Source organism: Chiloscyllium punctatum, chromosome 18 (assembly GCF_047496795.1).
Source record: "Chiloscyllium punctatum isolate Juve2018m chromosome 18, sChiPun1.3, whole genome shotgun sequence".
NCBI lineage: Eukaryota > Metazoa > Chordata > Chondrichthyes > Orectolobiformes > Hemiscylliidae > Chiloscyllium > Chiloscyllium punctatum.
This window is the reverse complement of record NC_092756.1, coordinates 96082413-96110410: the sequence shown is the minus strand read 5'-3', so window position 1 is coordinate 96110410 and position 27998 is coordinate 96082413. Positions and strand designations below refer to the sequence as shown.

Sequence of the window (27998 nt, the reverse complement as noted above, 5' to 3'; positions counted from 1 at the left end):
TGCGCGGTGATGTCAACTAATTTTCATCGTTCTACTTTTTCAAATTAAAAGATGAGGATCGTTTCCACTTGCTGTTTGAAGCTATATTCTAGGCGGGGAATGAACTAAAATGGAAGAGTATGGTTTTCCAAACGCGTTAGCGTCTGACGTAGAGGAGGGTGACGTGATGACATAAGAAGGCGACGAAGTGCGCATGCGGGTCTGGCTCTGGGAAGGTTGGAGGGAGACACAGGTAAGGAGTGTGTGTGATTGTGCGGGGGGTTCTCTCAGCTGGCCTTCTGTCAGTTAATGTCCCTTCTCCTGCCCCATGTTTGCACTCTTTAATTGCATCTTCTCATCCCCGCCTCTTGTTTTTGCTTGCACCTTCTGTGTTAGCTCCCTCAGGGCCCTCTCCCCTCCTCTTCATTGAGGGGCTGTCTCTCCAAGCTTCTCCCATTGCTTTGTTTCTGCACCTGAGGTTGTTGTTATTAACCTGCCTGACCCGACCCTGCTCTGGTTATGGAGATGGGTTTGTAGTGATCTACCTGACCCTGTTCTGGTCTTGGAGAAGGTGGTTGTACTGCTCTGCCTGACCAGGCTCTGATCTTGGAGAAGGTGGTTGCTGTGTGTTACAAGGGGCACTATCCTTAACCAGCCCTCTGTTTTCCGAGTTGGTATTACACTGGTCTTGTCTTTGTGCCTATTCATTTTGCTTTATCTCACTTGAGTAGAAGATGTATTCTGCTGCATGAGCTGCTTTTTTTTTTAAAAGGGAGTTTTTTAAAAGCCTTTCCTCAGCAAGGTTGCACTCTGGAGTGCTGCAGGTTGAGGTGTGGTCTTTTGGGTGGAATATTAAACTAAAGCCCTGTCTGTCCTTTCAAGTAGTAATGATGGCAATATGCTCACGATGACTGGTGTCCGGCCCAGTGTTCATCCCTCAATCATCCCTCACCGTGCCACTGTGTGGGCGGCACGGTGGCACAGTGGTTAGTACTGCTGCCTCACAGCGCCAGAGACCCGGGTTCAATTCCCGCCTCAGGCGACTGACTGTGTGGAGTTTGCACATTCTCCCTGTGTCTGCGTGGGTTTGCTCCGGTTTCCTCCCACAGTCCAAAGATGTGCAGGTCAGGTGAATTGGCCATACTAAATTGCCCGTAGTTGTTAGGTAAGGGGTAGATGTAGGGGTATGGGTGGGTTGCGCTTCGGTGGGGCGGTGTGGACTTGTTGGGCCGAAGGGCCTGTTTCCACACTGTAAGTAAGTAATCTAATCTAATCTAATCAAACCCACTCAATAGATCGGTTACCTAATTATTTACATGTATTGGAACTTGCTGCTTTGAAGTTAACTGTGGTTTCCCCTGTGTTACAGCACAGGTTACACTTCAACAGCATCTCCTTTATAAAGTGTTTTGGGAGACGATGAAAGCTGGTGTATTAATCCAAATATTTCTCCTCTTCCACATGTGAGTTAGAAGCTATCAGAGCACACTAAATTGAATGCAAGATCTCTGCTGACACATCAGTGTAGCCTTAAGCTTATTAACAGAGGTACAATCTTCTCTCTTTTGTGTAAATTGTTAATCTGAAGCCATGTCTGTTTGCTTATGAAAATGTAAAAGGTGCTATTGCCCTATTGTGTGGTGGGAGGTTCATCTGGTATCTCGTATAAATTTCTGGAATTCAAACAAAAATGTATGCTGCTCCTTCTGTAGTGCCTTTCAGGGCATCATCCTAACTGAGCCACCCATGAAGTTTCACTGTCCTAATGTGCAAACTAGGACAGCCAATTTGTGCACAGCAAGCTCCCAGAATCAGCAATGTATGAATAGCCAGGTAAACTGTCTTAAGGATGGTACTTGAGCGATGATTAATGACCAGGAGACTAGAGAGACCTCTTTTGCCCCTTTATTTTGACTGATGAGGAAGGTTTTGTATCAGAGGATAGCCAGGGGTCTTTGTTAATATCTTCCTGGATAGCAATGATCATCAGTGCAGCCAGTCTCTCAATTGCACAGGGATTATTAACTAAAGCTGTGAGCTCCAGTCTGGGATTTTGGGATTTGAACCCACAACCACAGCCACCCACAGAGCCAAGGTTGGCATGATCTTTAGCAGCTTTGTTCCATATAATATTTGGAAGCATGTTATGTCTCAGCATGGTTATGTAGATGAAGTTTCACGTTAAAGCTCTCACCTAATAATTATTTCTGAATTGTGGATTTGTACTAAATATATTGACGTCTTTGAGTCTGCAAAGGGTGTCATTGCTTTCAGAATAGTCGTTTTGACTTCCTCACATCTTCCGACCCTTGCCAAACAAAGCATGCTGCCGTTTTCTTTTGCAAATGGTCTTGTGAAGAGGGGTTTATAATAGGTAGATCGAAAGGACAATGTGGTGCAAATATGCCCTTTTGAAGAGGTGATCTTGCTCTGTACCATTATAAAGGTAATATGTGGATAGTGTAATACCTGGGACCTGCTAAAGACAGAGTTATCTTAAGCTTCTACAAATTGTTGGTTGGACCCCAGTTGGAATATTGTGGCCAGTTTTAGACACCTAGACTTTGGAAAGATAAAGCAGAGGAGGGAATGAAGATATTAAACTGACACTAGAGCGGAAAGATTTTATTTATTTAAAATTTCCCCATAATTAAATTGGAGTTGTTCACTTTCAAGAACAGATTAAGGGAATATTTTTGCAGATTGTCAAAGCAATTCAAGATTCTGAACAAAGAAAGTGCTTGTAATGACAGAAGGCTGAGTAAGCACGGTTTTTAAAAAAAAACTCTCAAAATGATCCAGCGACTGAGACAAATCTCAGTTTTGCCTGTTGGTTTTGGAATGCACTTGAGCATCTGTTTTGGTTGCTGTCTGTGCACTGGTGATGCTGATGGAATACTGAACATAGGGCTGGAGGAGGCTTCTGAGACATATGAGCATTGGTACAGACTGTTTGAGCTGAATGGCTTGTTTCTCTGTTAGAAGATTGAGTGCATGTGAAAATGCTGTCATTCTTAATTCAACCTTCAGTGAGGGGGACTCAACGACAGAACTGTCAGTCAAAGGATTCTATAGATGCTCAGTGATTCGCGCAAGATCTGGAATATTTTTTGCAAATTTTAAAGGATATAGAAGTAGGGCAGGAGCATGGAGTTGATGTTAAAATCAAGCATACTACATGATGGTGCATACTGGAAGAGGCAATGTAACCTTTAATTTGTTCAGAGTCTGAGCATATTGGCTAGGTCAGCATTTATTGTCATCTCAATTACCCTCTTAGTTGGTGGTGAGCTGTTGCTTTGCTGTATTGCAGGTCTTGGGGGTTTAGGAATATCCTCAGTGCTGTTAGGGAATTCCAGGATTTTAACTCTGCAGCAGTGAAGGAACAGTGTTTTAGTTCCAAGTCTGGATGGACTGTGGCTTGAAGGGGAACTTGGAGGTAAGCAGTGTTTTCCTGTAGCTGCTGCCCTAGTTTTTCCAGGTGGCAGAAGTCATGGGTTTGGAAGGTACTGCCTAAAGAGTCTGGGTGAGTTATTGCAGTGAACTTTGTACATGGTATGACCTGTTGTCACTGTGCATCAGTGGTGGGGTGAGTGGATGTTGAAGGTGGTAGATGGGGTGCCAATCAAGTGGGGCTGCTTTGTACTAGTGGCATTAAGCTGCTTGAGTGTCGGAGCTGCACTCATCCAGGCAAGTGGGGAGTGTTCCATCACACTTCTCTTCCACTAATAGCCTCACGTTTACAGGATAGAGGGTGAAGCAAACAAGATGCTGAGCCACAGTCAGAATACCTGGACAGAGTGGACACTGGGAAGATGTTTCCATTGGCAGGAGATACTACGACCCAAGAGCATGGGTGGCATGGTGGCTCTGGTTAGCACTGTCACCTCACAATAACAGGGAACCAGGTTCAGTTCAAGTGTCGGGCAACTGTCTGTGTTGGGTTTGCACACTGTCTCAGTGTCTGCCTGGGTTTCCTCCAAGTGCTCCGGTTTCCTCCCACAGCCCAAAGATATGCAGGTTGGGTGAATTGGCCATGGGAAACTGCCCAGTGTTCAGGGATGTGTAGGTTAGGTGCATTGGTCAGGGGTAAATATAGAGTAGGGAATGAGTCTGTATGAGTTACTCTTCAGAGAGTTGGTATGGACTTGTTGGGTCTAAGGGCCTATTTCCACGCTGTAGAGATTCTATGTAGCAATCTAAGCACAAACTTTAAGGGAAAGCCCTTTAGAATGGAGATGAGGAGTAACTTCTTCAACCGGAGAGTTTGTGAATCTGTGGAACTCATTGTCCTGGAAGGCTGTGGAGGCCAGGTCATTGAGTGTATTTAAAACATGGGTCCTTTGGTCATCGAAGGTATCAAAAGTTAGAGTGAAATTGGGAGAATGTGATTGGGGAAAAAAAACTGATCAGCCATGATTATATGGCAGAGTAGGCTTGATGGGCTGAATGGCCTAATTTCTGCTCCTTTGCCTTATGCTGTTCATTTGGAACTGAGCAGAGATGGTGTGATAATTTTGGGATAAAAGTCTTTGTGGGGTGCTGTGGGCAGAAAGATTGTGGCTAATGTAGACTTGACAAAAAAATTGGTGATCCCACCAGGAGTGGGTTAGTGTACAGGTATTGGTTAAAGAAACGTGCATTAATGTGGTGCCTGTAATGACTGGGGATTCCCCAATAAATATGGCTGCAGTTGTAATGCAAGGGAGCACATCAGCCATTTGTGCGCACAGATACCACAAAGTGGTGATGTTCAAATGTTTTTTTTGGAATGTCCAATTCAAGGGGTGTATATATATCTGGATGTGCTGACTGGGGGTAGGGGGTGGAAGTAGTAATTCTCTTTGGAAAAAATGGGGATAGGATCTTTCAGGAGTGGAGATGGGGTTTGGTTTCAGGCTTCACCTAATTAAAGATACAACTGTACATTGGATGTGAATGTGCAAGGTATACTTAATGAATTTGCAGTTGACATGAAATGGATGATGTTGATATTGAGGAGGGTGGTCTCTGGCTATAGTCTGACATTGATCAGCTGGTGAATTGGGCAGAGCAGATGGAATTTAACCCTGATAAGTGTGAGGTGCTGCATTTTGAGAGGTCTAATAAAGGAAGATGTACACGATGAATGGTAGGTCCCCAGGAAGTACTGGGGAACAAAGAGACAAATCTATAAATCCCTGAAGGTGTCAGCACAGGTAGACTGTGGTGAAGAAGGCATTTCTGATGCTTCCCTTCATTAACCAGGGTGTAAGAGTTTAGGAACAGCAAAGTCTTGTTAAACTTTACAAAACATTGGTTAGGCCACAGATGGAATACTGTGAGCAGGTCTGGGTGCCACATTATCAGAGGACATGATTGCACTGGAGAGGGTGTGAAGGAGATTCACCAGGATGTTGCTTGGGCTGGAAAATCTCCAATATTGGATAAGGCTGGATAGGCTGAGTTTGTTTTCTCTAGAGTAGAGGAGGCTGGAGGGGTATACCAAGTTGAGAGATATAGACAGATGGATCATGAAAATCTTTTCCTGAAGGCAGGTGCGTGTAATCCTGGAGGGCATAAGTTGAAGGGGAGGAGTGAATGGTTTGGAGGAGATCAGAAAAAAATATCGTCCATGGCAGGGAAGAAATATGGACTGTGGTGGAGATAAATACTCACAACATTGAAGTATCTGGATGAGCACTTAAAATGCAAAGGCATCATAAGCTGTGGACTAATTGCCGGTAAATAGGATTAGTGTAGATTGGTATTTGTTGGTTGGCATAGACATGGTGGGTTGCTTTTTAATGCTGTATGACTCTGGCCATCTCTGATAAATGTTTCTGAGAGTGCAGCACTCATTCTGGAACATCAACCCTGGATTTCTGCGCTCTACTCCTGGAGTAGGGACCTGAACGCACTGCTTTCTGCCTCCTGGCAAGTTTGCAATTATCAGAGCCATATTTGATGCATGTGGAGAATGTGGTGAACTTATTTCTGAGTTTACCACACAGTTAACCACTTCCCTTGCCTCACCGTTGTGGCAAAATTAACCGCCGTATCCCAATATCTCAGGAAATCCTCTCTTGATTCAGGGGTATGCAACGAACACTTTTTTTGTTCAGATGTGTGTTTGTTAGAATGTAGCTTGTAATTGAACTGTGCCTGCAGTTTGTGCTTATCTTCAAATTCCTTTGTCCTCCCCACTCCCTACCTCTAACGGCCAGCCCATCTTGTGCAACCCCCACTTCCTTTGACTCGCCAATGATGGCCATGCCTTCAGTTGCTTGTGCACGTGTATCTGTGGTAAAAATGTGGCTGAGTCTTTGGTCAGCTGTCCTAATGTTCCCTTTGTGACTTTCTGTCCATGTTTTGCCTGATCTTTCTGTAAAGACCCTTGGCATGTTCCACTTTGTTAATAATGCTGTATGAATGCAAATTAGCTTAAATCTAATTTGGAGGGGAGATGCTGTAAACAGCAGGGTTGATACTTTGAGCATTTTAAATTGTTGATTTGTATTAACCCTGTCTGAAAGGCAGTCTAACCACTTTTTTGTTTTCTTTTAAACATCATCTACAGTATAAATGCTTGTTTGTTTTTTTTTCTGGGGTGTCACTGTGTGTTGGCAGTTGTCTGAAATCTTGAGGTGGTTTTGTTCATGTCTGTGCGTGCTGAGTGAGTGAATGTCAGAAAGCTGTTTTACCTTGGAAACCTTAAATCCAGTTGTAAGAGCAAACTGGCTACATTTTCTTCAGTGCAGTATGTGGCACTCTGAACTGCTTGCTCTTACAACTACAACTTATTCAAAATATTCATTCCATGTCAAGCATGCAATCTAAAATGTTTTCCATGGGATTGCAGCCTATCCTTTACTCTGGTGAAGGATCCCGGAAAGTGGCTTTCCTTCCCTCTGCCCTTTGTGGCTGCTGCTCCAAACTTCAGTCTGTTCCAAAGCACGTGGTCCTGGCCCTGGGAATGTGCCAGTCTATGACATCAGTCACTGACAGATCTTTACACTAGAGACGAAGAGCAACCCGTATTTAAGATGATATACGAAAATAAATTGTGGTGACGGTAGCCTAATCATTCCAAGTCTTGAAATGACTTGAGTCCGTTACCTAGTTTTTGTTCTCCTCCAAAAGATGGGTGTTGTAGGGATGATGGGGCTCAGCGTGAGAGCGTGTGTCAGTCATGACCCTATGGAGATCACTCTGCCCGTGGGTCAGAAGGTGCTTCAGATTCCAATCTAGAGACTTGAGAGCACAAAATGTACCAAAGATCCTGCATATAATTTGGGGAAGAGCAGGAATATTCTGCTCCATGTTCAATATATAACTATTCCCTAATCTACATCAACTTTTTTTTGTTTAAATTAATTATTACATTGTCATAGGATCATTCCTGCCTTTTAACAGTGACTGACTGCAGTTAATGTTTCTTTTAAGCTGCTGTAGACATGAGCAATCCTGTTTCTTTCACTCTTCCAGTTTGCTAAATTGGAGGTTGTTTATCTGTAGCAAAAATCAGGAAAAGACAAAAGGAGGTCCCAAATCTCCCACAGTCTTTAAATTGCAACATCTGGGTTTTTCTCCTCCTGGCTTGCTGAAACCTGACCCACTGTCTGACTGGATCCTGTAGGATTCCTAAACAAAAGGTCACTTATACAAGTTCCACTTGCCAAGAGTGGCTTTTTTTTTAAACAGACTTGTTGACACAGGAACAATTTAACTCCGTACCACTCTGTTAATAAAACTGCTGCAAGCAACTGGTGCAACGTTAACCCAAAATTAACCTAGTTTGGATGAATTCTGAATTTGTACCTGTTGTATAGAACAAAGAAAACTTACAGCCCAGGAACAGGCCCTTCAGCCCTGCAAGTCTGAGCCGATCCAAATGTACTGTCTACACCTGTTGGTCAATTCCTAAGCATTTGTATCCTTCTGCTCCCCACCTACTTATGTATCTGTCCAGACGCATCTTAAATGAATCTACCGTGCCTGCCTCTATCGCCTCTGCTGGCAACGCGTTCCAAACACCCACCACCCTCTGTGTGAAGTACTTGCTGCATGTGTCCCCCTTAAACATTCCACCTCTCGCTTTGAAAGCGTGACCTCTCGCTGTTGAATCCTTCACCCTGGGAAAAAGCTTGTCTCTATCCACTCTGTCTATACCCTTCATGGTTTTGTAAATCTCCATAATAATCCACCCTCCATCTTTTTTTCTAAAAATAAACCTAACCTACTAAACCTCTCTTCATAGCTAATTGAATGTTAACCCAAAACTAACCTAGTTTGGACAAACTCTGAATTTGTACATGTTGTATAGAGCAAAAGACTCCAATGAAAGTGTGTTCTGTTAAATGAAAAACCGGAGTCTGTCTCAGTGTTTGGGGTGGTGCTGGGGAGTTAAATTTGTGTCCCCTTAGTTACTGACTCTCCATTGGAAGCCACTTTTTCTTATTTACTGAAGGTTTCTCTTATCAAATTTCACTCTCGCATGGTTAGATTGGTTCTTAGTTGAAGGTCTTCATTGCAAAGTTTTCTGCGTCCTATCTAAAGCCTTGACTCCTGGTGCCTTGAGTCTTGAGTGTACACCTCAATGTTGGGGTCTAACCAGACATGTTGGCCTGACATCTACTTAATGTAGAATCATAATCATAGTATTGTAAAGCATGGAAACAGAGCCTTCAGCCCAACTTGTCCTTGCCAACCAGATATCCTAAATTAATGTAGTCCCATTTGCCAGCATGTGGCTGATATCCCTCTCAACTCTTCCTATTCCTATACCCATCCAGATGCCTTTGTAATGTTGTCATAGTACTAATCATTGTTGTGGTTCTGTTTGCCGAGCTGGGAATTTGTGTTGCAGACATTTCGTCCCCTGTCTAGGTGACATCCTCAGTGCTTGGGAGCCTCCTGTGAAGCGCTTCTGTGATCTTTCCTCCTGCATTTATAGTGATTTGTATCTGCCGCTTTCAGTTGTCAGTTCCAGCTGTCGTCTGCAGTGGTTGGTATATTGGGTCCAGGCCGATGTGCTTATTGATTGAATCTGTGGATGAGTGCCATGCCTCTAGGAATTCCCTGGCTGTTCTCTGTTTGGCTTGTCCTATAATAGTAGTGTTGTCCCAGTCGAATTCATGTTGCTTGTCATCAGTGTGTGGATACCAAGGATGGCTGGTCGAGTCATTTTGTGGCGAGTTGGTGTTCATGGATGTGGATCGTTAGCTGTCTTCCTGTTTGTCCTATGTAGTGTTTTGTGCAGTCCTTGCATGGGATTTTGTACACTACATTTATTTTGCTCATGCTGGGTATCAGGTCCTTCGTCCTGGTGAGTTGTTGTCTGAGTGTGGCTGTTGGTTTGTGTGCTGTTATGAGTCCTAGTGGTCGCAGTAGTCTGGCTGTCAGTTCAGAAATGTTTTTGATCTATGGTAGTGTGGGCAGTCCTTTGGGTTGTGGCATGTCCTCGTTCCATTGTCTTTCCCTTAGGCATCTGTTGATGAAACTGCGGGGGTATCTGTTTTTGGCGAATGCATTGTATAGGTGGTGTTCTTCCTATTTTTGCAGTTCTGGTGTACTGCAGTGTGTTGTGGCCCTTTTGAACAGTGTCTTGATGCAACTATTTTTGTGTGTGTTGGGGTGGTTGCTTTCGTAGTTTAGGACTTGGTCTGTGTGTGTGGCTTTCCTGGTGAATTCTCCGTTTGGTGTTCTCTGTACAATCGCGTCTAGGAATGGGAGCTGGTTGTCCTTTTCTTCCTGTCTAGTGAATCTGATTCCTGTGAGTGTGGCGTTGATGATCCGGTGTGTGTTCTCTATTTGTTTTTAATGATTACAAAGGTATCCTCTACATAGCTGACCCAGAGTTTGGATTGAATTTGCGGTAAGACTGTTTGTTTGTTCTAACCTTTGCATTACTGCTTCTGCAATGAGCCCAGAGATGGGTGAGCCCATGGGTGTGCCATTGATTTGTTCATATATTTGGTTGTTGAATGTGAAGTGTGTTGTGAGGCACAGGTCCAGTAGTTTAAGTATGCCGTCTTTGTTGATAGGTTCAACGTCCAGTTGTCTGTTCTGTATGTCCAGCAGGTTGGCTATTGTTTCTCTGGCTAGGGTTTTGACATGACCAGCAATCCTTAGTAGCCAAATTCTCAGATGACCAGCAACATGAATTTGACTGGGACAACACTACTATTATAGGACAAGCCAAACAGAGAACAGCCAGGGAATTCCTAGAGGCATGGCACTCATCCACAGATTCAATCAATAAGCACATCGACCTGGACCCAATATACCGACCACTGCAGCGGACAGCTGGAACTGACCACCGGAAGCGGCAGATACAAACCACTACAAATGCCGGAGGAAAGATCACAGAAGCGCTTCACAGGAGGCTCCCAAGCACTGAGGATGTCACCTAGACAGGGGACGAAACGTCTGCAACACAAATTCCCAGCTCGGCGAACAGAACCACAACAACAAGCACCCGAGCTACAAATCTTCTCTTAAACTTTTGAATTGTACTTTAACTTCCTCTAGCAGCTTCTTCCATACAGATGTCTTGAAGTGATTTTTTTTATTTCTTGAAAGGTGTTGTTTAAGAACAGTTGTTTTATAGCCTTGTCTTGGTGTCACTAGTATCTAGGAATGTCTCCATTTCTGTCTTGAGTATGCTCCATTAGAGCTTCTATAGCCCTCCTAGAATATAGGTATTTAGCGAGTTTTGAGAAGACTCTTAGATCTGGATGTAGGTTTGTTAGCTGAGCTGGAAGGTTCAATTTCAGACGTTTTGTCTCCATACTAGGTAACATTGGTGAGCCTCCTGTGAAGCTTCATTCGGAAGCTCACTGATCTTACCCAGTATAGCGACAAAATATCTGAAAATGTACCTTCCAGCTCAGCGAGCAAACCTATAGCCATACAGATACTGGTTTGAAAACCGCCCCAAAAAGCTGAATGGTCTCCTCCTATTCTGTAACTCGTCCATGGTTCTAGTGATTTTTGTGCCCGTTTTTGATTCTTATTTTTGTTTTCCAATCTTTCTCCCACCATCCCAGCCCTCCATAGGCAGCTACATGTCTGGAATGATGACGACTGATATGGTTGACAACCACCGGGAGAGTTGGGATTCTCTCATCTGTGCCATGGAGAAGTACCGCAAACAGACAGGCAACGATGTGGTCCTTCTCACGGCATACCGGCCTAAGCTGCAGTCAAACCTTGCCTATGCAGTCCACGGGACAGGGGCCCTCTCAGAAGCCACAAAGCAGTACTTGGATGACATTGCAGTTTTCCACAAGACCTCCGCTTACACCAACAGTGTGATCCCAGTGCCCAACAGCAAGAAAGCCTCCGGGCAAGACGAGCGTGCTTCTGAGGCCTTCTCCAAGAGCTACCCGTCCATTTATGGTGAGGGTGACTTTACAACTGACGATCAGGGTCTGGCCAATCCAGGACCAATGACCGAGCGTGGCCCTGAGATGGCAGAAACAGAGGAGAGGACGGCCTCTGTATCAGAGAGAGAAGCGGACAGATGTAGCTTAAATGATACTTCAGGTAAAAGAAAAGGAGAGAGTTGATTTATTATTGTCACATGTACTGAGATACAGCGCAAAATAGTGTTTACTCTGCTAACCAGACAAATAATGACTTAAGTATAGCAGCATAATAGAATAGAATGCAGAATATAATGCTCTTTAAAAACATCGTCTTCAGATTCTACATCAGATGGGTCTAGATGGTTTTTCTTAGGTACTTATGGATGACCAATTAATGCTGGTCCAGCAAGTGATCATCTTTCTTTATTTTTAAAAAAAACAAAAATCCATCAATTGGGATGTACCAAAATCTCCCGAGTTAGGAGATGAAGGTTATGTGGCTGGAGGAGGTTACATGGGGGTAAAAAAGTGATCAAAGGCCTTAAACCTCGCTCCTTCCAAGAACCTTTTAAACCTCTTGCTTTTTTTAAAGTTGATTGACAAAACTTTGGTTATCTTTTCTCCTAAAGTAATTGTGCCTCTGTCAAACTGAGTTTCTGGGTCATCCTCAGTCCAAAGGAGTGTTGAACTCCCAATCTGGGTTCAGAGATGGCAGATAGACCAGTATGACCTGACCTGACCTATATAAGACATGTAGCAGCAGAAATAGGCCATTCAGCCCATCAAGTCTGTTTTGCTATTCAATGAGACCATGAGTGATTTGATGATCCTTGACTCCACTCTCCTGCCTTTTCCCTATAACACTCGAAACATTGCTGATTTAAAACTGTCTCACTCCGCCTTGAATATAGTTAACGGCCCAGTCTCAACAGTGCTCTCAATAAAGAATTCTGCAGATTCGTTAACATCTGAAAAAATTCCTCCAAACTGGTCTTAAATGGGCAACCCCTTATTCAGAGATTTTATTCTGATTCTACACACCCCTACAAGATGAAACTACTTTTCTGCATCTACCCTATTAAGTGCTGAAGAATCTTGTGTGTTTCAGATGAGATTACCCTCCTGCTTCTATATTCCAACAAGTACAGACCCATTCCACTCTACCTCTCCTCCTAAGACAGTCTTTGTTTACATGGTAACAGCTGAGTGAACCTTCTCTGGACTGCTCCAATGCTTAAAATATCTTTTCATAGGTATTCAACCCCAAACTGTTCACAGTAATCCATCTGCAGTCTGACCAGTGCCTTGTATAGTTTTAGCAAAATCTCCTTACTTTTATACTCCTTTTCCCCTTTGAAATAAACACCGACATTCCGTTTGCCTTCCCTACTACCTGCTAAACTCAGATGCTAGCTCTTTGTGACTTTGTAGACAAAATCTCTTCTGTTGATTTTCTGCAGTTGTTCCTCATTTAATTAATACCCATCTCCTCTATTTTTGCCAAATCGTTGCCCTTTTGCTTAACCTGTCTATATCCCTTTGCAGACAGTGTCTTCCTTCGCACTTGCCTTCCTATTTTTGTCCTCCTCCACCCTGGCTGTTGTATATTCGCTTTCCTCTTGAGTCATTCATATATAGTAAATTAATTGCAAATGGTTCCCGGGCAGACAGAATTGAAGAAGTGAGCCTTGATGTTAAGGTAAAATCATGACAATAGGATCAAACCCCATGGAATTTAAAACAAAATTGTTCATGTAATGCAGACTGGGCCAGCATTTGTTATCCATTCCTGATTGCCCTTCAGGGAGGTGGTGAGCTATCTCCTTGAGCCGCTGGCGTGTTAAGGTACATAAACAGTGCTTTTAATGGCTTGATGCAGCTGTGCAGCTTTCTGCACCATCTCTGGGGCTGGGTGAGAGACCAACACGTTGCTGTGGTTCTGGAGTCATGTACAGGCCAAACTGGGATAGGATGGCAGATTTCCACTAGTGGGTTCTCCAGGTCCAGCTTTTAATTCCAGATTATTTTCATTGAATTCAAGTTCCACCTGCTTCCCTAACTGGATTTGAATACCATAGCATTTGTCTTGGTCTCTAGATTGCTGAATTAGTGTCAATGGTTTGTTCTTTTTTAAAAAAGAAAGGACTAAGTTTGGGGAGAAATATTTTGCACAAAAGTTGCATGAAATTAACTCTATGGGAGAGGTGCAAAACTTATTATTTATTCAAAAAAACATTGGAAATTGTGATGAGGTCTGTGTAGGGTCTTTCCTGATAACTGTCCATCTTAAATGGTATTGATTTTTTTTAACCTGCGGATCTGGTGTTGCATTTTTGTTTCTTTGCTGGTTTCCACATTTGCGTGTGTGCTGGGGAAACTATTCACTGACTTTGAAGGCACAGAATGATTTTAAAAAGTTGTAGGAGAGAGTGAGAGGTCATTTGGCCCATGTCTGCATCAGCACCTTTTAAAGTATATTCCTGTAGCTCCCACTTCCCTGTTCTTTCCTCGCATCCTCTTCTATTTTGATCTTGAGATTAAGCATCTTGGTTTTTTTGTTTGTTTTACTTTTTAATTGTAGCTCTAGTTACTATGGGTAGGCCCAGGATCTCCCTGCATTAAATCTGCTTGAACTGAGACTGAAAGCAGTTTAGAAAATAATCCCCCAAACAGGGAAATGGTGTTGCACTGCATAAATGTGCCCCACGCACTTCAGACCTCCACTGACAGCACTGTAACTGGGTGCACTGAGCCAGGATGTCCACTTTGTAATTAATCTTGAAGAATAAACTGCCTGAATCCCTCCGAAAAGTGAATTGGGTATCCCTGGTACCTGATATGATGGAAGTCACATTATCCTGGATCATCTTTCACAAGTCCGTGCAGAGCTGCTAATCTGGGAAAGGCTGCCTCAGCTTGCATTCCACTAAACTGGCACGACAGGGTCAGATTTACACTTGGTCTGGATAAACATGAACCCCCCCCCCACAACCTCCACTGCCAACTCCCTCTTGGATTAAGTCCAAGAAGCTAGCTCCCACACTAACAATATCTTTTCGGTCGCCTCCCGCTTAATCTTGCGCCTTTCCCCAGTCAATGTTTACTACTCATGGCATACAATGCATGTTTTCCAAATGTTAATTTTCCCCTCCTTTCTCCCCTGAGTGAGAGTGGTGGGCGGAGTGGGTGAGACCGTGGGAGTGTTGGTTAGACCAGGAGAGCAGCTGTACTCATTCCCTCCGTGTCCATTGCTGACTTGGAGCTCATGACCACACTGGGGGGGACCCCCTCCCCCTATCGATGTTTGCACACAGCTAAAGGCATTTGAGATCTGAAGTGATCATCACTGCAAACCAAATGCAGTTGCTGTTGCCTGGAGTGAGACTGAATATTTAGCCCTGTCATGTTACTGTACCCTTTCCAATTTTGATTCAAGAAATAATGTGCATTAAACCGTCTCTTCCCAAAACTTCCCTGATGTTTCCAAGTGTTAGCAGCTGACTGACTCTGTCTGTCTGTCTGTTAAAGTGCAATCATTGTAATCGAGGAAACTCTGCAATCGGTTTGTACGCAGTAACCTCAAACAGTCAGCAGAGACCAGCTAATCTATTTCTGAGACATCAGTTGAGGGATAAATACTGGCCAGAATGTCAGGGTGAGACCAACATTGCAGCACTCCTATGGTACTCCCCTGCATTGTCAGCCAAGATGTTAAGCTCAGAGAGGGCTGCTCCAAGCTGTAGTGGAGTGTAGTGATTGGGACCGGGCGGAACTTGTTGAGTTCGGGATTCTTGATTGGGCAGATTGGGAAGGCCTGGCTGACCAATATTGATGGGATTTAGAATCTCCTCCTCCATTCAGATAACTGAGCTGGCTGGCCACAGCCAATGTACTATGCACAAGTAAATAAACATATTAGCTGCTTCAGTTTGGGAATTCTAATATAATTTTGAAGGGGTCTGTGAATACGTGATCCTGGGCTACCCAAAAGAATAAGTCTCTAAGTGAGCTATTATGTATTTATCAGGGATGTGAGGGCTGTTGGATAGGGCAGAAAATCCAGCTACATCTGCACAGTGAGACAGAAGTTAATAGCCTGTAGTTCATTCAACATGAATGAGCTTCCAGCCTGAACTAACTTAATAGGGACTCTTTAGTTCTCTAGCTTATCTGCTGGGCTGTTATCTGTGTTTATACTTTAAAAAAAATCCAACCAAGCTGATTTCAATAGCAGATGAGTGGAGATTTGTTTACACTATAAAAGCAGTTGGCTCACTCACTGCATAACCTGTGATTGTGAAATGTGCCCCATTCCTTTTTTAAAAAAAAAACTCTGCCTGCTACTTTTGATTCGTGATTAACCATTTCCCATGTACTTCTCTTTTCACTCTCTCCTACCAGTCAATGTTCACAGCTCTGCTGCCTGTATCCTCATTTTCACGTGTTTCACTGTCCCAACATCAAAGTTTTGTTCTGGCAATCCCTCTATCGCCTGGCTATGTCACCTCCTCTACCCCTACACTCCAATTCTGACCACTTGTGCTTCACTGAATTTTCACTGTACCTTTTTATAGGTCCCAAAAGCCAGAAGAGCAGATTAATAGAATTCCAAAATCCCTACAGTTTGGAAGCAAGCCATTCAGCCCATTGTGCACTGGCCCTCCGGAGAGCATCCCATCCAGACTCACCCACCTCCCCTATCCCTGTGTCCCTGCATTTCCCATGGCCAATCCACCCTCACCTGCACATTTTTGGATTATGGGAGGAAACCCGAGCACTCTGAAGAAATCCACGCAGATATAGGGAGAAGGTGCAAAGTCCACACAGACAATCTCAAAGTCAAGGCAGAGGTAGATTCTTGGTCAGCGAAAGGGTCAAAGGTTACTGGGATAGGTGAGAATGTAGAGAAGTTCAATCAGCCATTATTTTTATTGAATGATGAAGCAGGCCTGTGGGCTGAGTGGCCTACTCCTTTGTATGGGACTAAAATGCATTCCCTGAACTGCTGCTCCACCTCTCTCCTTAAGACCTCAACCAAGCTTTTTGTCATTGTCCCTAATATCTCTTTCAGTGGCCCGGTGTTGAATTTTATTTGATGCTTCTGATAAAGGTCTATAGAATGTTTTACTGAGGATGGTACAAAGAACAAGCCATGGCTTGAACTCCTAGCATTTGACCAGATGCCCCAAATGTTGGCAAATGTCCCACTTAGGAGCAGAATCAGGCCATTTGGGCCAATTTGAGTCTGCTCTACCATTTGATTGTGGCTGACCTGTTTCTCGACCCCCATTCTCCTGCCTTCTCCCTTACTAATCGGGGACCTATCTATCTCTGCCTTAAACACACTCCAGTGGCTTGGCCTCCCCAGCCCGCTGACGATGAGTTCCACAGATTCCTCACCCTCTGGCTGAAGAAATTCCTCCTCCCCTCAGCTTGAAAGGGTCATCCCTTCACTGAGGCTATGTCTAGTCTCTCCTACTAGAGAAAACATCTGCTCCATGTCCATTTTATCAAGGCCACACAGTGTTTTCGAATTTTCAATTCGACCCCTCCTCCTCCTAAACCCCATCGAGTACAGATCCAGAGTCCTCGCGTGACAAGCCATTCATTCCCAGGATCATCCTTGTGAACCATCTCTTGGTCCCTCTCCAACACCAGCATTAGTTGTGGGGCCCAAGGCTGCTCACAATATTCCAAATTAAAGTCTGACCAGACCCTTGTACAGCCTCAGCAGTACATCTCTGCTCTTGCATTCAAGTCCTCTTGGAATGAATGCAAACATTGCACTTGCCCTCCTAATTGCCAGTTGGCCCTACATGTTAACCTGAAGAGAATCCTGAACTGGGACTTCTAAATCCCTTTTGTGCTTCAGGTTTCCAAAGCCTTTCCCTATTTAGAAAGTGGTCTGTGCTTCTCTCTTTTAAACAAATTGTACAACCTCACACTGTGCCACATTGTGTTCCATCTGCCACTTCTTTGCCCACTCTCCTAGCCTGTCCAAATCCTTCTGCAGCCTCCCCATTTCCTCAGCATTACTTTACCCTCCAACTATCTTTGTCATCCACAAACCTAGCAACAATACCCTCAGTTCCTTCGTTCAGCTTGTTAAAGTTTAACATGAATAGTAGTGGTCTTGACACCTGACCCCATGCAGAACTCTACTAGTCATTGGCTGCCATCTTGAAAAAGACTCTGTTATCCCCACTCTCTCTGCCTTCTGCCATTCAGCCAATTCTCTGTCTATGCTAGAACTTTGCCCCTAACACATTGGGCTTTTATCTTATTTAGCAGCCTGCTGTGTGGTACCTTGTAAAATGCCTTCTGGAAATCCAAATAGATAATGTCCACTGACTCTCCTTTGTCTAACATGCTTGTTACCTCAGAATTCTAATAGATTTTGATTTAGAGTAGATACTACTATACTGTGGAAACAGGCTCTTCAGCCCAACAAGTCCACACAGACCCTCCGAAGAGTAACCCACCCAGACTGGCACAGTGGTTAGCACTGCTGCCTCTCAGCGCCAGAAACCTGGGTTCAATCCCCGTCTCAGGTGACTGACTGTGTGGCGTTTGCACATTCTCCCCATGTCTGCGTGGGTTTCCTCCCACAGTACAAAAATGTGCAGGTTAGGTGAATTGGCCATGCTAAATTGCCTGTAGTGTTAGGTGAAGGGGTAAATGTATGGGTGGGTTGTGCTTCGGCGGGTTGGTGTGGACTTGTTGGGCCGAAGGGCCTGTTTCCACACTGTAAGTAATCTAATCTAATTAAATGACCCACTTCCCTCTGACTAATGCACTGAACGCTATGGGCAATTTAGCACGGCCAATTCACTGGACCTGCACATCTTCGGATTGGGGGAGGAAACCAGAGCAACTGGAGGAAACCCACGCAGACACTGGGAGAATGTGCAAACTCCACACACAGTCGCCCGAGGCTGGGATTGAACCCGGTTGTTTGGCACTATGAGGCAGCAGTGCTAGCCACTGTGCCGCCCCAATTTAAATATTTGATGTGGAGTTTGAACCTCAATCCCCGAACATGACCTGGATCTCTAGATTAACAATCTAGTGATTATACCACTCAGCCATTCTACTAGGACATCCACCATTAGTCAGGCTTGACAATCCCTTGACAAAGGTGTGCTGACTCAGCCCTATTTTTACCATGCACTTCCTAGCATTCCACAATCTCCTCTTTAATAATGGACTCCAAAGTTTTACCCACGAGTGAGGTCAGGCTAACTGACTTATAGTTTCCTGTCTTCTGCCTCCCTCCCTCTATTTTAATCTGTGTAATATTAGCCATTTTCCAATTCTTTGGGACCCTTCCTGACTCCAGTGATTCCTGAAAGATCACCACCAATGCCTCCACAATCTCCTCCGCCATCTCCATAGATTCCAAATATGCAGCATCTGCTATCCTGGACTCCTGGAAGATACTTGCCCTCATCTTTGAGGAGTAGCCAATAAATTAGAGTTAACACTTTAATGCTTTGCATTTCAGTTCTGTCCTTTAGAAATAAACATTGTTCGTTTTGTTTTATGGCTTAACTGATCTGAGTCACAACTCTTACTAGTGATGTGGTTGGCTCTTAAGTGACATTTGTTTATGTAACTTCAGATCCCTCTGGTCCTCTGTATTTAAATTCTCACTTTCTGAGAACTGTGTATAGTCTCTTATTCTTGCTGTCCAAAGCTGAAGTAGCTTATATTTTAGCTCTGTCAATGCGTAGTCATCAATTGGCGATCACATTCCCAAGGTTTATTAATGTCTTTGTTGTATACCTGCTCTACAACCTAGGGTTAGCCTATCATGTCAACAGGCATCTATCTAAATCTGATTGCCACCAGTTAGTTACTTGCCTTAACCCCACTCAACTCCCAGTTTGGTGTTGGGTACAAATGTTGATGAACAGCAAAATGATCTTTACGCTAGAGTTTACTTTTTTTTTGTTTTCTTTCCTCCTTTCACTTCCAGCCATGTTCACAATGGATGAGGAATCGACCAGTCAGGACTGTGAGCCCTTCTTTGAATCTGACCTGGATGGAGAAAGCACAGATGGTAAGTAGACAGAGGCTTGATTGCTGTCCTGTAGAACCTCGTAGATGCTGCACAGTTGGAAGGAAGTTAGAGTTTATTCTAAGTAACAATTCATGAGAAGGTGTTTCTTGCATTGGGTGTATATGCGCTTCTTGTGTTTCTCATTCACTTGGAGAGGAGGAGTGGTTGGACATAAAGGAGCAAGGCTTGTTTATTTAATGCCTTTCACAATTATGGAATTGCTGTAATTCGTTGACATACTCTTCAAATCTAGTCATTTATTTTTACAATTGTAAGAATTGAGTTGAAGAATATGAACTTCTCCACCAGGAAATAGCAACCACTTTACCAGTCTTTAATCTGAGTTGTGTTTTGGAGAGTTGTGACTTTATTTTTAATCCAACTTCGAAAGAAATGTGTGGGTTGGGGGGGGGGGGGGGGAAGGAGAAGGAGGAGAGTCCCAGAATGAGGGATTGCAATGCATTGTGCCAAAGGCTTCAACATCCAACACTTGGGTGGAATATGTCCATGTTGGTTGATTGTCAGGACAGCTCAGTGGCTAGCACTGCTGCTTCACAGTGCCAGGGACCCAGGTTCGATTCCAGCCTCTGGCGACGGTCTGTGTGGAGTTTGCGTATTCTTCCCGCGTCTGTGTGGGTTTTCTGTGGATGCTCTGGCTTCCTCCCACAGTCGAAAGATCTGCATGCTGGGTGGATTAGCCATGGGAAATGCAGGGTTAGAAGGGTGGGATGCTTGTTGGCGGGTTGTTATGGACATGATGGGCCGAATGGCCTGTTCCCACAAAGTATGGAATCTATAATTTTATGACTAGCTGCTGGTGATGTTATGCAAGCAGTGTTGTGCATTGTTTGGACTATAGCTTGGAGCCACCCAGAGGCTGGATTAGTGACTGCATGCAAAAGATGGGTTAATGCATTAATAAAATGGTGCTTTGAATCGCAGATCTGAAGCGATTCAGTGTGAATTAAATGTGACTGCTCAGTTTTGCTTGTTTTGTGCCTGTGCCCAACAGATGGCAGTTTGAGCGAGGAACTCCCTGCCCGTTCTCAAACGTTGCCCCAAGCAAGGCATCACCAATATGCCAAGTCCCTGCCTGTGTCTGTCCCCATCTGGGGATTCAAAGATCTGAAGCCAAAGAAGTTCGCTGATGGGGAAAATGAAGAAAGGGTAAGGTGCCTTCTCTCCAGAATTGACGCTGTTCCTCAGGGGTGTAGTTGTGTATTGGTTACATTATTGCACTGGTAACCCAGAGATTTTTATAATTCAAATACCATAATGGAATTTCTGTTTCACAAAATGAAATTTATGGGGTTTGTTATAAACTTCTTGGTTTTAAAACAAAATGTTAGTGTCAATGCAAGTGACCATAAGTGTCAAGGGCTTATGCCTGAAATGTCGATTTTCCTGCTGCTCAGATGCTGCCTGACCTGCTGTGCTTTTCCAGCACCACACCCTCAACCATAAATGTTAGACTTGGGAACATTACCCTTCCAGGAAAGCAACTGTCCTTGCCCATTCTACATCTGTGACTCCAGCCCCACACCAATGTGGTTGACTCTTGAGTTGCATACTGAAGTGGTCCAGTGAAACCCTTGTATCCAGTTTGAGTTGTACAATGAATATCGGCTTAGCCAGTGACACATGAGTGGAGGAGGGGGAACTCCTCTGCACCCCCATCTTCCTTTTGAGTGATGACTTTAAATGGAGGTGGTTGGACGTTGGCTCAAGTTCAGCTGTAGTTTTCCCAACCAGTTGGAGGATAACTTTTAGTGAAAGTCTGTAATTCCTGGAAAAACACTCTAGTGCAATTGAACTCGGCCTGTGGGTAAGATCGAAGCTGTAGTGATAACCTTGCAGATTTTAACGTGGCTCTTTATGATCCACATCTGTACCTACCTGCACCCAGACATTATTTATAACCATCTATCAGTTATTGGTTTGGCATTATAGAATTAACATAGTGTTTGTACCAGGGCCCATTACTTTTGGTGCAAATATCCCTGACTGCTGCTCTGTAACATCACCTAACTGTACAGGCACCAGGGCAGCCACTGAATATGGAGATAGAGTTACAGAAACACTCTCTACCAGTCAGTGGTCTCACTCTCCTCCAACAACAAGATCTCCATTTCTGCAGTGATCTTCTATGTCTATATTTTGAAAATTATTTCACTGAGTTCTAGTTGAGAGACGGTACTTCTGTCTGAGGGAAAGCTTCTGATTTTCATTGCAACTCTGCTGTTGCTCAGCTTCTACCTCACACCTAACATTGGCCTGTGTTGTTCTGCCTTTTTTCCAAAAGGGTAGGTTACAGCAGGAATAATTGGATGGGCCTGAAATTCCAGAGCGGCTTTCTGCAGGCTACAGGATTCCACGCTCAATCCTCCACCTGATTTTTGCGTTCCCTCAACTGGTGTAACAGTAGAGACACCAATAAACTATGATTGGATGGTTGTGACTGGGATGGGTGGGAGGTGGAATTAAACAATACCCATATTCTTGATTATTCAGTGGCCCTGCTGAGAAGTGTAGACAAGATTTGACTTGGTTCCATTGCTAACGTGTAGTGAGCTATCACCTTGACTCTGGCATATGGCCATTCTGTGCAGGGTATCAGAACAATTCTGATGTCTGTAGAATTGCATCTAGATAGGAACTAATCCTTCAAGAAAGGAGAAACTTGGTATATTCCTCCTCCACTTGCCAAACCAATCCTGGACTCTTGCACATCCCTGATTTCCTGTGTGTGTGTTTATGTATGATACTCCTCAGGGCCATCAGGTGTGGTTTTTTTTAATATAGAACGCTGCTGTGAAGCACTTTTGGAACATTTTTACCAAATTAACCACTGCATAGTTATACATTGTTTTTGTTCCCTCTGCCTCTTGCTCCCGTCTTCCTAATGAGTGGTGAATAAGGAAGGTTGGCCTGCACCATGGCCAAGAGCAAAATGTTGGAAATCAAAAATAAACACTGGGGGCAAAATTTCTGGAGGATGTTCTGAGGGCTTGTGGAGCGAGGGCAGAGTTAACTTTTTTCTCATGTCTGGGTCCGAGGCTCCGATTGCTGGATCTCCTCAAGGGCCCTGATTGAGCTGCTTGGTGTCTTGCAGTTGTCTCTAGCTGTATTGCTCACTGACCTTTTTTTTTGTCTGCAGTTGCCTTCACCAGATTTGGACAAGATTGCTGCTAGCATGAGGGCCTTGGCCATGAGTGTGACAGACGGCACTGAGATGTTTGGTGACCTCCCCCGTCCCCGACTCAACACCGGTGACTTTCAGAAACCCTACCGGAAGTACTAAAGCACTTTTCAATGCCACCACATGTTCCACCCTTCCCTCCCCTTCCTTTCTCCCTCCGTTCTACCCCTTACCCTGCCAAACGCAACACTACAGGAACCCTTCCCACAAGGAAAGTTGTTAACTGGCCCAGGGCTATGCCACGGGCCAGCCGCTTCATGTAGCATTAAGGTTACGTGTAACAAAAGACTGGCTAAGAAGTTGATTCAGTAACTTTTCAAAGATGAAGAAAGCAAGAAACTTTATAGTATATTTTTCTGGCAAAAGTGTGTAGCAGAGTGCTCAAGAATCGACTTTTAATGTTCCAACTTGTCCTTGTGTCTTTCTCCTCCTCCCAGCATGCTTTGTGACTTTTTTTTTTTAAAAACCAGCTAACTGAGCCCTTTTATTATATTCAGACAAGAGCATGGTTCACAACAGAAGACCCTCACAGCTCGCTCGCTCTCTCGCTCAACTGCAGGTACCAATACGATCTTGCCAGTCCCACCAAGACAGGTGGTGCAAATCCATGCTGTTTTAAAAACAATTGGTCTTGTTTGGGATTGTTGTCAACAATCCTAGTCCATGTTGCTTCTCCCCACCACTCCAAAACAAAACCCTAATGGGTTCAATTCCATTTAAAGACAGCAGCTCCCTTCCCTGCATTCAGTGAGAGATGTGGTCACCGTTTCGGTTTTCAGCTGGCACTGATTTTTGTTTTTTACAAAACAAAGTAATTTCCCGAAGAGATGTCTGAATCTGGTGTCTTGGTCACTTCCCTGTGTAATACCTCTGCTTTGCTTTAATCTTGTTTTCTTTTTAAAAAAAAGCGTGAGCCAATAATTTTATTGCAAATCAGTACAAAGGGACTGTCAGATGTCATTTTAGAATGAGGTTGACCTTTTGCTTATTACAAGGCAAATCTGGTTCAGCATGCCCAAATTTGCTAAGATTCTTTATGCTGCAGGACTTCTAGGTACTTGACTGTGTTTATTCAAGTGATTGGACGAATACAATATATAGCAAATGGTCTGGTCTGCTCACTCCACATTCCCTAACTAACAAGCCCTGTGGGCATATACAGTACAGCAGAGGTTGCAGTGCCCATTACATAGCTGCAGTACTGCATCCTGGTACAGGCTGCCTGTTTTGCAGATGACCGAGCAGGGGAGCCACTGGTAATGTCCTGAGTAATTAAGCTACCTTTTAAGTTTGCACACACTCTGAAGTGAGCGTGTCACAGTATTGGGTCTGAATGGGTTGGCATTGTTTGGAAACTAAAGTGTGCTGGCTTCTAACCAGTGTTTTATCTTTCACGTGAGCAGGTACATGGTATCCCCGAGCGACACTCTCCTGAGTACGTTTGTTCAAAAACGGGTTCGCTTCTTGATGCCACACACGAGCTACCACTCAGCATGTGGCGATTAACTTAAACTTGTTTCCAGTGCTCCTTTCGCTTGTGTCGCCTTAGGAACCAAACGCTGCCTGGTGTTGACTTTTCAGAATCACCCAGAGTGCTGCAACCCCCATCCCACTCGCCCTTTCTGTCATTGTCCCCTTCCCTGAAAGTATTGTGCTGAGGATTGACTTGCAATTGAGTTGATTTTTCCTTTGTCAAGTTGGTTTTGTTGCCTGACGACACATTCTGGCTTTTATTTCTTCCTTCCCAGCTCTACCCACCAACCCACCCACACTTGCCTGTAGATCAGATTTGGAAGTCAGTATCTTTTTTTTGCCCACCCCCATTTCATTACAGAAGTGTTGTAATGCTTCATTTGAACTGCTTCTCGTAATTGGTGAAATTTGTTTAAGGCAAGGCAGCTGCTACCTCCCTAAAGACACCCAATGTGCCTTGGAGATTTAAGGTCAGATTTGTTTTCACTGCCTGCTTCTGCAGAGTCCACTTGCTTAGTTCTACTGACATTTGCCCCAGGATTCTTTAAACTTGCGAAACTAGAGCACTGTTAGCTGTCCCTGAGAATCATTTGGATAATATGAAGCTGCTTGAAGATTGAATGCTTCTCCCTTTCTTTTTAAACAGTGATTCTGCTGAGACAGAGAAGTGATCTCTCTGGAGATCAGATTCCATCAAAAGCTCTTGACAAGATAGATTTGCTTTTGGTTTGCTCTGGTTTGGAACCAAAGAATGTGTTGAAGCTGAGTCTTCAAGATCAGCAGCTTCTGGTCAGAACTATTGAGAGTGAAACTCCCTCCCACTGCCTGTCTAAGCTGGGCCTTTGGTGAATTAGTTTTTATGTCTCAGTGGGAATTGGAATGGGGGTATGGTGGGGCTCCACCGTGTCGGCTTGTTGTGTAGCCAAGCGGTAAGTCATTAATCCCTGCCATCCCCATCCCTTGTTCCCCACCAACCACCACCAAGCAGGATCTCCTTTTAGACTGTTTATTGTTATGAGCAGTTGTTACTAAACTTGGAATGTAATTCTGGTGTACTTGAACACTACCATGTAGATGACTGAAAACTCCTGTGACTGACCCTGACCTTGGTGCTTAATATCCCAGCTCAATCCTCTGCCATGGAGAGGAAAAAAATCCCAGAAACAAATGTCTCCCTATAAGGACAATGCTTCAACATGCTATCCAGGGTTTCCGATTTTTGAGTGCTCGTTGGAACCTCGGGGGTGACCCAGCCAGACTATCAACATCAGTGTTCACGTTGGAGGGTGTGCACTTCTGTATAATATTGTCCCAATTCCGATGCTTTTGTTTTAATTGCATTCCCAGCTCCTCTTTTTTGGCCACTTCAGAGTAGCGGGCATGGCTAACCCACTTTTTCCATCTTTTTTTTTAAACCCCTGTGTCTCCTACCCTCCCCTTGAATTAGGGGCAACATGGTACCACCCTTCCCTCCTGCAGCTGCTCAGCAAGTGTTGTGTGACACGCCAACCCTTGTACTTCCTCTGAGATGCTTGGATTTTCAAATTCCCCTTTAGTTCACTAGCATATCCCTTAGCCTGATTGAGCACGTGTATTCACATGTACACCTCTTGCATCGAAGAACCTTTTCTACAGCGCTCCTGTAATGGTGCATTCCACAGTTGGGATGTCATTACTGGGTTAACCCTCCCTTTGCTGGAATTGGTCATGCTAACCTCTGCCATCTTGCAATGTTTTGTATGTGGCTTTGGGCATCTGGACTATCTTGAATTTTCCATTTGGTAAACGCCCAATCAGAGTTGCTAATTCAGCATCTGAGAGGAGAGTGTAGAATCTAACAACTGGAAAATTTCTGACCATTTTCAGCTTTCAAGTAGTTAGAGTGCCCTTCCCTCAAGGAGCCTAGGCTGCATTGATGCAGGTCTGTGTGGTGTTGGATTGAGTCTTGGTAGGAAATCTAGAGCTCTGGCCTGAACATCTAGGGCATCTTCATTTCAAGTATCCGATTAACCACAACTCCAATCCAATTTAGCAGAGTAAACTGGTTCCCGACTTCAGCTTTGTTGTGCTTAGTCTAGTCCCTTGTAGTTGGACCTCTGACTGTTATTTACTCTGCATAATTATCCCTGGAGTCCCTGCTCTAAAATCTCAGATCCCTCCGCATTGCTTATTTTTTAACACTAACTAGTTGCATCAGCATGGGTAACTTCTTTTGAAGAGAGTTTGGATGCCTTCGGTGGGAAGGACCCCCCCCCCCCCCCAGCGATAGGTAATGCCCTACCATGTTGAGTAGCTCCCTGCTAATCTGAGGTTTATGTTGAAATCTTCCACCAGTGGTTCTTCCTAAATATATGGGAGAACTCGTACAATGTTATCAGCAGCTCTCCTTTGCATTCAGCTTGATGCAAGGCTGGGGTTTTAATGGACAGGAAGAGGCAGTGTCATTTCTGCTGGGTGCAGCTGGCCAGGGCGTGATGACTTGGGACAGGCTTTTTGAAAAGGCTGACTTCTTGCAGAGGTGGCCTGTGTTTTAACCCAGTTTTAAATGGAATTGAATACGTGATACGAGGCAGAAATTGTGCAATGTCTGATTGATCCGCTATCTCTTTCTGTTGGGTGTTTCTCAGTGCTGGAGACCCCTCTCCTTTCCACGCTGTGACCTTGGACCTTAGGGGGCAGGAGGGGAAACTAGAAATCTTAAAATTTGGCCTGTTGCTTTGCTCTTGGCTCAACTGGCTGCCAGACTCTGGTCAAGATGGACTTTCCATCCAAGTTTAATTTGTTGCTGGGAATGAGGATGGTTGGAAGCTGGAAAAGGGTTATCATATTTGTGCTGTTGCCAGTATAATTGGATCATTCCAATTTTGGATCCCTATAATTAGTGGAATGGTTTTTGTTTTAATTTGGGGAAAATAGATACGCTGCATTATGTAGTAAAAGTTGGCTTCAGTTGTGATATCACTGGATTGACGAGCTGTTGCTCCTTGTGTTGCAGGTTTGTTTAAAAAACATTAAATGTGGCTTCAGAAAGCTACAAATGGAGGTTGTCTGCCCTGGGCTATTAATCTAGACAGTTAGAGTGTACATCTGTTGCTGCCTATCTGTATTTCTAGCACTTTGTTTCATTTTAAGCTGCCCAACTTTATTTTTCTTCAGTGTGGTATTTCTGGCATGTGTTAAGGTGAGTGAGGATATGTGCAGTATTTGAAGCTCTGTACACAATCTGTGTTCAGATTTATATCTCTTTCCCCCAACAGCATCTGGAGGCCTTTTGCAAGTGTAAGAATGTTAGTATGTCAACCACTGCTTATTGACCTGGACTAGACTCCTATTTCTGGTTATAACTTCACTTTATCTGACTCCAACTACCTGACCAAGGCACTTCATTCTTTCAGAGAGAGGAAAGAAAACTGACATTGATTTAACCTTTTTTGTGAGACTGCAGATAATGCTTCAGTTTCTATTAACGGTATGGGTACTTGGTACGAGAGAGAGAGCATGCATGGAATGAGCTGTTTCTGGGATATCAGAATTTTCAGAATATTTTGAGCAACCACATTGCATTTTGGGATGTTTAACAAACTTGTAGGACAATCACTGCTGGAGATGTGAACAAAATGATGAGAAACTGACTAAAGGATACAACTATTCTCACTTTCTAAAAATAAAGTCGAGTTGTTATTACAAATGTGGTGATTTGACTTCCTTGGTCTCTGTTTTCCCTCCTGACCACCGACTCACTTGCTGAAGTGCTGCTGACCACAGTCAGTGTCGCTGTTGCAAAGCCACTGTTGCAAAGCAGCAAACCCTGACAGCCAGTTTGTGAACTGCAAGCTCCCATAAACAGCAATGACCAGTGAATCGGTTTTCAACTGTCTGTTCATGGGTAAAGCAGAATTTGAGGGTAGGGCTTCCCTGTATATTGAAATAGTGA

General features: G+C 44.0%; 1 protein-coding gene across 2 annotated transcripts; it reads left to right on the top strand.

The window, feature by feature from the left end:
• Nucleotides 1-164: 164 nt before the first annotated feature.
• Nucleotides 165-27752, top strand: akt1s1 (AKT1 substrate 1 (proline-rich)). Of its 2 annotated transcripts, none has more exons than XM_072588846.1 (5): nucleotides 165-232; nucleotides 11010-11508; nucleotides 19309-19392; nucleotides 20405-20559; nucleotides 22550-27752. In XM_072588846.1, the coding sequence occupies exons 1-5, from the start codon at nucleotides 194-196 to the stop codon at nucleotides 22691-22693; spliced, it is 921 nt and encodes a 306-aa protein (XP_072444947.1). In that variant the 5' UTR covers nucleotides 165-193; the 3' UTR covers nucleotides 22694-27752. The 2 variants fall into 2 exon arrangements, with proteins under 2 accessions (XP_072444947.1, XP_072444948.1); XM_072588847.1 differs by lacking the exon at nucleotides 165-232 and adding an exon at nucleotides 1507-1527.
• The last annotated feature ends 246 nt before the right edge of the window (nucleotides 27753-27998 follow it).